The sequence below is a fragment of the Leptonotus elevatus genome, chromosome 2 (assembly GCF_054856555.1).
Source record: "Leptonotus elevatus isolate MCC_2025b chromosome 2, RoL_Lele_1.0, whole genome shotgun sequence".
Taxonomy (NCBI): Eukaryota; Metazoa; Chordata; class Actinopteri; order Syngnathiformes; family Syngnathidae; genus Leptonotus; species Leptonotus elevatus.
The window spans coordinates 21753429-21763581 of NC_141240.1; the positions used below are offsets into that span (position 1 = coordinate 21753429).

The window sequence follows — 10153 nt, forward strand, 5'->3', positions numbered from 1 at the left end:
TGGGGCGCATTAGTAGAATTATACTAATGATGCAAAACTGCACTATAGGTGACAACTCCGGGCAAAAGGTAGCCTACAATTGATAACAAACAATTCTACTAGTTAACATGTACGATTACTAAGAGGGTGCAGATGTCTATACTATGTCGACACGCTAACATTGATAACATTGTAAGTGCTAGTTGCATTTAATGCTTGTGTCTACATTATTCAATAAATGTATGATTGGGGGGGGGGGGGGTGTATATAACTTTGCGGTGTTACTATTTGTACAGTATGTTTTTAATTTCACAGTGCTCGAAGAGCAGAAGAAAGAAATATTTGCACCAGTTAAATGCACCGCTGATTTACTGACGCCAAGAGCTGCTACAATGAAAACTAATTGCTGCGTTGAAGTCATCTTCTGTCATGTGCCGTCATTTGCCTGAGACCTTAGGAAGAAAAAAGGAAGAAAAAACAAACTTGAAAGACAGTTGTTCTACTAGTGCGCTGTTGCTCTAGTCTTTCTACACTTTACATTGAGAGGGAACGATTGACATCACTAAGCTTTATTGAATAAGCAGATATTTACAGTAAACAAATGTTTTATGCAGAATATAGCCAGTACAAAGCCAGACGAGATGACAATATGCATTGCACAGTACATTTGATACAAAGCAGATTGTATTAGTCAAAAGACTTATTGCTTTAGTCACTGAAATACTATTGGACCTTCATGATTACGACAAGTCTTCTTTTCACATCAACAATATCCAAAACGAGATGACAAAAATCATCGGCAACAGTTTAATGTGTAAACAAATGTAAAGAAAAAAGAAGAAGACTATTTCAACATCTAAACCAATAAACAATCATGAGAATAGCCGAGTGATGTGATGCAGAGTTATCGAAGAAAAAATGCATTCGCACTTTATATCTCATTTTGGTAACCAAATGAAACATTTTTTAACACAAATTCTTCACTCCAGGATTGAACTGGCAAGCACAATTCTTAAAGAATTGTTTTTGACACTTTGTTAGAGCAATTCATGTGCAACATCAATATTAATAACCAATATTATCATTATTATTAAAATGTTATTACTACTAGTCCATACCGCCCACACAAGCATATGAAATAAATGCCTCAGTTATTATAGCAATTGGGTTTTAAATATTCCATTATAAATGTACAAACTAATCATCGTACAGGGGAGTAAAACAAGTTCAAAGATTTGCGTTAATGGTGGAAACAATGCTATCTAAATAGCTGCATGTACACCACATTATTCAAACATATTCAGTCGTGCCCCTTGGAAAGTTCAGGGGGAAAAAAGAAAGAACCCCTGACAAAAAAATTGGCCCAAAGAAGGCCCAGTTGTAAATGGGTATCCTTGGCTAAATAGGCAATGCTAAATTAAAAAAAATAATAATTGGGGGCTACGCCATCTAATTGGGAGCAACATGGCATCAAAGTTTGGTCATCATGACGGGTCAAAAAACATTGGATATGGGCGCAAAAAGGGAATTAAGCACTTAAATCTGCAGAGTAAATGTTAAGCCTAAGAACTACACGCCTTCGAATCTGCAGCTGTTCTTCAACACTTTGTCTCTCCCTGACAAGCAAACATACCGCTAAGAGAGTTACGGGATGAGAAGTTATGATGGTCGGGCACCGCCCTCAGCATCTGCAGCAGGCGGTACGTCGGACTTGTGGAAAGGAGTTTCCTTGTAAATGAACCAACAGTTGCCACTCCACAAGATGAAGTTAAGGAAACCAAAAATCTGCACACACACACAACAATATGAGAATGACATTTAATAATTGTAATTCAATTGAACATTTTTATTTCATTCTTTAAAAAAAAAAAATGAAAGGGGACAGAAAGAAGTTATGATATCCACCCCTGATCAACACAAAATAAATGACAGCAAGCAGTCATGACGCTTTCCTTGTGCTATATAGATTTTTCCAAGAATTGTGCTTTTATACATTTTTTAAAAATACAAATGATTTAGTTTTATAATCCAGATTGTTCCACAAACTGACACCTTGAATTGAAATACATCGTTCTTTTTGTTTTGTTCTGGATTTAGGTTTGGAAAAATATCTGTTCCTTTTAATTTTTACTCACTTTTCCTTTTTTGAATTTGATTTGCATGTTAATTAGTCAAATTTCATGATGGGCTTTGTACATTATTTAAAAGCAGTTAAACTTAATCAATTCATTAAATTTGAAAGTTTATAGTTGTATAAATATTGGATTAGTGTTATCTCTGTATCCACATCTGAAAACGACACAAATAGCATGTTTCTGTAAAAAAAAAAAAAGGTTCATTTTGTTTTGCTTTCTTTGTCTTTTTCTGACACTTTACAAAAATGATCCCAGTAAGAGATTAAGTGTCGAATTCAGTTACAGTTGGTGGCCACTTAAGACTGTTTCATCATTGAGATCATGTTTCGGTAGAAACAAACAAAAAAAAGATTGTTTCAGTACAGACTGATTTATCACCATTCAAAATGAAACAAACATCAATCTTTTTAGGAAAGTGCAACCTCGATAGTTGTAACCGTCTTCAGCTAGTGGTCTACAGTCGGAAATTGAGCAAAATTGTGCTTGAATCTTGCATCACATTGGTAAATGGACTGCTTTTTATAAAGCGCTTTAACTACACCATATGGTGCCCAAAGCGCTTTACAATGCCTCACATTCACCCATTCACACACCTGCTGCCACGTCCATTGGGAGCAAATCGAGGTTGAGTGTCTTGCTTCAAGGACACTTTGACATGGTCGATGGGAGACGACCACTCTACCACTGAGCCATGTCGCCCCCAAGAATGCACGGACTGCATATGGGACCTGTACTCCTTTTGTACGCTAGCAGCACTAAGTTAGCAGGTGCTTTGTGATGAAATGGGTCAGGCGTGCCTCAGGAGTCATACACAAGTACCCTGCACTTATGCAGCCCCTACGTCTCACTTAGGTCCCTTTGTGTGGCGGCGTGAGTGACAAAACCGCATGCAAACATTCAAGTATTGGCATATCAGTGTAAAGAAAGAATGCTAACTTACCACCGAGGCATTGAGTCGTCCCATGTGAGGCGTTGCGCCAGCCGTGCACTTGGTGCTGCCATCCTTGCACACGTTGAGAAAAGTTAGAATGGTGGAAGGACTGGTGGCCCATTTGACATCGGACAAGCCTTTGGCCCAAGCGGAGGAGGAAGCCAGCCACATAAATGCGAAGGCTGCAGTCAACAGCAGGTCCTTTTACAAACAAAGGAATCAATCACTTTTGGTGATTATTTAAATTGCCACATGGAAACTGTCTACTGAAAAAAAAAAGGGGGGGGGGTCATATATCATGTATTCATAGTGTTCCACCACTACCTAATACAGTGTAGATTTTGTTATTTTATGTACATGACTTACAAACCTTGCTTTGGTTGTTGCTGTTTAAATTGTTTACTCTGTAAAGTGCAAAGTACAGATTTTAAATCTTTTGAAAGTCCAAATAAAAATGTGTTGCACTGTCTGTGATTTTTCTTTTGTTTATATTTTTTGTAGCCATGTGAAATCATAATCATGATCATTTTGGTTGCAATCATTATTTGACATTTTAATGCCATTGCACCTTTCACAGTTGGAGGTAAAAATTCTCCAACTTCCCAGTTTCTGAACAATATAGTTGTTCAGTCAATTGTATTTATACGTATACACACACACACAGTCAAGAGTTTACAGATGGTAAAATTAAGTTTACCTGTAAAGGTAATAGTGTAGTACATTTTAGGTTTATCCTGAAATTTCTCCCATAAGCCAAACTTTTCGTTAGTATTGTATGTACATATCGCTGGCATTGGGCCAAAATGTTTTATGTCTAAATTTAATATTCTTCCAAATCAATATTATTGGTCAGTCCCCCCCCCCCCCCCCCCATGTGAGTCTGTTATTTTAATGAACTATTTAACTAATCTAAAAGTGCTGAAAATGGCTTGCTCTCGTTGATGTTTTAACAAGCATGCCCCCTTTGAAAAACGATGGCTTTGGAGGTAAAAATTCCACCTGACATCAGTGAATTTACAGCTCTGGGGGAAAAAAAGCTGAGACAAAAAAAAAGCCTTTTGATCATTATTCATTGTATGCAAACAAATGCTCAAAAGGATATTTCAATTTGGGAAGCACGTTGTTGTAATTGTTGGTTATTAGTCTATAGATTAGATAGGGGTCGCCACAGCGAATCAGTCGCCTCCATCTAACCCTGTCCTCTGCATCCTCTGCTCTCACACCAACTTCCTTCATGTCCTCTTTAACTACATCCATAAACCTCGTCTTTGGTCCTCCTCTAGACCTCCTGCCTGGCATTTGGAAACTCAGCATCCTTCTGCCAATATACTCACTATCTCTCCTCTGGACATGTCCAAACCATCTCAGTCCGGCCTTTCTGACTTGATCTCCAAAGCCTCTGACATGTGCTGTCCCTCTGATGTGCTCATTCCTGATTCTATCCATCCTGGTCACTCCCAAAGAGAACCTCAGCATCTTCATCTCTGCCTCCTCCAGCTCTGCCTCCTGTCTTTTCCTCAGTGGCACTGTCTCCAAACCAAACAACATCGCTGGTCTCACCAGTTTTATAAACCTTTCCTTTCATTTGATCTGAAACTCTTCTATCGCACATCACACCTGACATTTTTCTCCACCCGTTCCAGCCTGCCTGCAAACGCTTCATCACTTCTTTTCCACACTCTCCGTTGATGTGGACTGTTGACCCTCCACCTTCTTGGTCTCTTCTCCCTGTAACCTCACTCTTCCACTTGAGTCCCTCCCATTCACACACAGATACTCCGTCTTGCTACGACTAACCCTCATTCCCCTCCTTACCAGGGCAAACCTCCACGCCTCTAGCTTCTCCTCCACGCCTCTAGCTTCTCCTCCACCTGTTCCCTGCTCTCACTACAGATCACAATGTCATCAGCAAACATCGTAGTCCATGGAGATTCCCGTCTAACCTCATCTGTTATCCTGTCCATTACCATAGCAAACAAGAAGGGGCTCAGAGCTGATCCCTGATGTAGTCCCACTTTTACTTTGAACTCCTCCGTCACACCTACAGCCCACCTCACCACTGTCTAACAGTCCTCATACATGGCCTGCACCACTCTAACATACTTCTCTGCCGCTCCAGACTTCCTCATTCAGAACCACAGTTCCTCTCTGGGCACCCTGTCATAAGCTTTCTCCAGATCTACAAAGACACAATGCAGCTCCTTCTGACGTTCTCCGTACTTCTCTATCAACATCCTCAAAGCAAATACTGCATCTGTGGTACTCTTTTTTTTTTTTTTTTTGGCATGAACCCATACTGCTGCTCACAAATGTTCACCTCTGCCCTCAGCCTAGCTTCAACTACTCTTTCCCATAGCTTCATTGTGTGGCTCATCGGCTTTATTCCTCTGTAGTTGCCACAACTCTGCACGTCTCCCTTGTTCTTAAAAACGGGCACCAGCACACTTCTCCTCCATTCCTCAGGTATCTTCTCACAATCTAAGATCCTCTCCTAGGCACTTCCATACCTCCACAGGTATATCATCAGGACCAAGTGCCTTTCCACTCTTCATCCTCTTCAATGCTCTTCTCACTTCGTCCTTACTAGTCTTTGCGACTTGGTCCACAACAGTCACCTCTTCTATTCTTCGTTCTCTCTCATTTCTCTCCTCATTCATCAACTCTTCAAAGTACTCTTTCAGTCTTCCCATCACACTACTGGCATCTGTCAACACACTTCCATCCCTATCCTTTATTACCCTAACCTGTTGCACGTCCTTCCCAGCTCTGTCTCTCCCTCCTTCCTGTCCAACCTAGCATACAAGTCATCGTAAGCCCCTTGTTTGACCTTTGCCACTTTTACTTTCACCGGACGCAGAATTTCCCTGTACTCCTGTCTACTTTCTTCAGTCCTCTCAGCGTTCCACTTCTTCTTAGCTAATCTCTTTCTCTGGCTCCACTTCTGCACCTCCTCATTCCACCACAAAGTCTCCTTAACTCCTTTCCTTCCAGATGACACACCAAGGACTTTCCTACCGGTCTCCCCGATCACATTAGTAGTTTAAAGAATATAAAAAAAGTTAAAAAAAAAGTTAATTTTATTCAAAAATGTCCCTATAAATCGAAACATCAAAGAAACTAATAATTTTGCAGCTTTTTAAAAATATTGTCTACATTGCATACATACACGAAGACACTTTCAGTGTGTGTCCTAAGAGGCTTAAAGAGCAGCGTGGTGCTGTCAGCTGACACAAATGGCCAACATTTCATTTACGCTGCTCTGTGAAGTCTATTTCACACTGGCCATCTAATACTACTCTTTTTCTGGCTTGCTGTCCTGCATGTACTGTATAAAGGACTTTTATTTTTTAATACACTTGCATGAACCTAATAACAAAAAAATGCATAAACCTAATAACAAAAAAAACATGTCATTATTGTTGTGTGTAAAATTAAATTAACTAATTCGCTGCCATTGACGGCTATAGACGTCAAAAATTCATTTGAACTATTTCTATTTAACATTTTCTTTGTACATTTAGAACAGATGTAAAATTTTTGATTAATCGTGAGTTAACTAGTGAAGTCATGCGATTAATTACAATTATAAATTGTAATCGCCTGATGCCCCTAATAAAAAAACAAACAATAATAATTAACTTTTTTTTAAAGAAAAGATTAAAAATTAGGGGCGTCATGTGATTACAATTTTTAATCGTAATTAATCGCATGACTTCACTAGTTAACTCACGATTAATCCCAATTTTTATATCTGTTTTAATACAATTAAAAAAATCTAGATTTTCAAACTCTTGTTAACAAAAGTGGGAAAAAATGTTAAACTAATAAAAATAGTTAAAAGGAATTTTTGATGTCTATAGCCGTCAATGGCAGTGATAATGGGGGAAAACTAATACAATCTGGAATAAGGCTGTAGCATAAAATCGTGGAAAAAGTGACAAGCTGTGCAAACTAAAGATGGACTTGGTTATTTAATTTGACAATTGATTGGTCACTGATGTCTCATTTAAATTGTGAATATATATAGCATACTATTTGTATGCCCCACGATCCTAATAAAAAGAAGCGGCATGATAAACCCGATAAATGCTATTTATTACTTGTCCAGTTAATAAAGATTTGAGTGAAATTAGTTATTAGAAATACAATTTAGGTCTCAATAGGAATTTTGAAGTCGGATCAGGATCACAAGATCAGATCAAGGCCGAACATTTGAGGTAGCAGTGAAAAATGTTCCCATAAATGAGAAATGTGGTAAAAGTCTGGGTTCAAACGTACCACAATTGGGCCACGACTAGATCCTCTGTACACATGCTGGAAGCCCAAATAGATGATAAGAGAGGCGGTGCTGTACAGAAACGCCAACACTCCAATGGACACGTAAAACTGCGACGACGATGCGTAGTCTCCGGTCAGGTAGTGCGCCACGGTCTTGGTTTCATTGACAACACACGTGGGGACATCATAATGATGGTCCATCAACCTGCGTAAACATGGCAAAGAAACGCTAGCGAGCCCCCAAACACATCTTATATGTACACTCAGGGTTTCCCCCAGTGCTTTATAAGTCGGGTTAAGCGCCATGATAGGGCATGCACTGCTCACCTGAATGGGTAGTTGAAGCTTGCATGGATTTCTTTAATCTGGCTGCCAAGGCACTGGACATTGATGCTGGTCGTACCGCTGTAACCTCCAGTCGTGGCAAAGGCAAATATTGTGAACACCTGCAATCACACAAAGTTTTTCAACGGATTTGTTTCAGGAAAATCCTGTACTAGTTTACCGAAAACTACGCACACCTAGTGTGGCTAGCTTTAATTATAGGATTGACATTAGCAAATCTCACAATTATGTTGCAAAGGTAAATAATTGTTTAGCCTTAGTCCAGACGCCCACACAAAAACTAACTGGCCATGTTCCTGACATCAGTCAGTGGGCCACGCCTCTAAAAGCATGCATACAGCACTACAGCTGTTGTGGTTGTGACTCGGCTTACCCCCAACATACAGTAACTACATTGTATGAAACCAGTTTATTTCATTATTTCGGGGTCATTTCATCAAGTTACAACACTGTTATTTTTATTATTATTATTGTTATTTTATTTTAGGGGTCTGTAACAGATTAATAGCATTTCAATTCATATCAATGGGGAATGTTGATTAGAAATAAGTACATTTCAAGAGCTTGGTCAAATTAACCTTGTAAGTTAACTTAATGCTGTACAGTGGACCATCGCATACTTGTTGTTTGACACCCGCGGATTCACCTATTTACTGATTCAAGCGATTAATCGTGATTAATCAAAAATTCTAAGATGTGATTAATCTGATTAAAAATTGTAATCATTTGACAGCTCTAAACATAATATAATGGCCATGATCGGTCGATTTCTGTGGAAAAGTACATGATCGGCATATCGATCAATGCTTTCTTTGCTGATCACAAAAATTGATCACCCGCAGCTTGTACGTACTTTGCAGGCTGCAGCCAACTAGAGACTAGCCTGTGTGCAGTGTAGAGTCTGTATTGAGATTGACATCCTACTTAGTAGGGTAAGCCACTGGAAACTTTTCAATTAAAACAATGTGGCATCAATGCGTCTTCTGATTATAAGTTTTCAAATAATTGAATGTCGGGCTTTGTTAAACACTGTGGACATTGCATGATGTAAAGTGCTAAACAAGTCTTCTCCATTTACTATTTAGGTCAGATTTTATTTATTTTCCGGAAAATACGTCAAAGGGCTGTCACTTAATGAGACACTTTTATAATTCATTATTCTAACGATTATTAAATCAATTAATCTGATTTTTTATTTTTTTTTATCATTAAAACATATTGTAAAGCCATTTTTCCTGACCCACTCCCCGTTTTTGTGGTAAACACGAATTGGAAGGAGGTATTTCAAGAATTTGGTGGGTAAACAGTATTACTTAACTTATTTATTTTCTCAGTTATAATGGGAACTAATTATACGCGGATTTTCACTATTTACGGGCCAGCCCGGTCCCTTTACCCCCGGGTTGGTCCACTGTACAGTACTGTACTGTACTCATGTACTTGTCGCAAAGTAAAATGTATGCAATGCATAAGATTATGCGTTCTACGAGCCACGCTGAATTAAAGCGATTTATAACTACCACTCCCCTATTTATCTTAGCATGCTAACAGACATTTGGCCAGCTAATTAGCGGGAGGAATCACGGAAGTAGGCAATATATAAACGTCATATATACCAGCACCACTTTGTTGGTGCTTTTTAGCTTATGAAATAGCTTCAAAGTCATTTTTGTGGTCACAAGACGAGCAGCACAATCAATTTGCGAACTCATTTTGTCGCTATCGAGAAAGAAGGAATCACGAGACGGTTCGTTTAACCATATGGCGACGACCAAACTTACCCATTCGAGCAACCGGATAAAGGCCAACGGCTCTTTGAGGGGACCCAAGTCGAGAGTAAATCCTGAAGATAACACCTTCTAAGAGACGATGTGCAGATGTGATGGTTGTTTGGAAAGAAGTGGAGAAGTTACTTCCTACAAAGTCACCCTTTAAAAGTGCGTTCGTTGGAATTAAAGTGTTTGGTGTGTGTTGTTGTTACCTGGGCAACGGATTCCATCGTTTCCCCACAGAAAATGGTTGCTATGACTTATTTTTTTGGGGCGGGGGTCGTGAATGTTAAACGTTGGTTTCCTAACTCCTGTCGAGCTTGTCAAAACTTTTCCTCAACTTCAACCAGAGGCAGAGTGGGAAACACGTGACTCATGACGCATGCGGAAGCGAATGTTTCAAGGCTTTATGAATCCCACTAGGCTTGTAGGCAAGACACGTTTCTTTGCAAAATGATTGGCTGTGAAATCCGTGTAGGACACGCCCTACTGCGGTTTGGCGGCGTTATCATGAATCGCATGAGTCCTTCCTAACCCTAACTTTACCGCTAACCCTTAAAACTTAACTCGATTATTTTTATTTTGTACTAATGTGATACATATTTGCAAATGACCGACTCATCATTATGTCAACTTAGCGGATCCCGCCCTGCCTGGACGCACACTGATCTGTATAAATACTGGATAGCCGACAGTTCATACACGCCCATGCAAGC

The 10153-nt window shown here is 39.4% G+C and overlaps 1 protein-coding gene across 2 annotated transcripts; it reads right to left on the reverse strand.

The window, feature by feature from the left end:
• Nucleotides 1-532: 532 nt before the first annotated feature.
• On the reverse strand, nucleotides 533-9823 carry sypl2b (synaptophysin-like 2b). 2 transcript variants are annotated; one of them, XM_086070085.1, is made up of 6 exons: nucleotides 9650-9823; nucleotides 9450-9524; nucleotides 7651-7769; nucleotides 7324-7528; nucleotides 3055-3246; nucleotides 533-1764 (listed from the first exon to the last, which is right to left on the reverse strand). In XM_086070085.1, the coding sequence occupies exons 1-6, from the start codon at nucleotides 9665-9667 to the stop codon at nucleotides 1639-1641; spliced, it is 735 nt and encodes a 244-aa protein (XP_085926211.1). In that variant the 5' UTR covers nucleotides 9668-9823; the 3' UTR covers nucleotides 533-1638. The 2 variants fall into 2 exon arrangements, with proteins under 2 accessions (XP_085926211.1, XP_085926210.1); XM_086070084.1 differs by having other exon boundaries at nucleotides 9450-9527; nucleotides 9650-9821.
• Between the last annotated feature and the right edge of the window lie 330 nt (nucleotides 9824-10153).

What these genes read in the sequence shown, in the direction of transcription:
- sypl2b (XM_086070084.1), bottom strand. An exon ending in TTATCCGGTTGCTCGAATGG is followed by an intron (nt 7,770 to 9,449) that starts GTAAGTTTGGTC and finishes GTGTGATTGCAG; the next exon opens with GTGTTCACAATATTTGCCTT. An exon ending in AGCTTCAACTACCCATTCAG is followed by an intron (nt 7,529 to 7,650) that starts GTGAGCAGTGCA and finishes ATGTTTACGCAG; the next exon opens with GTTGATGGACCATCATTATG.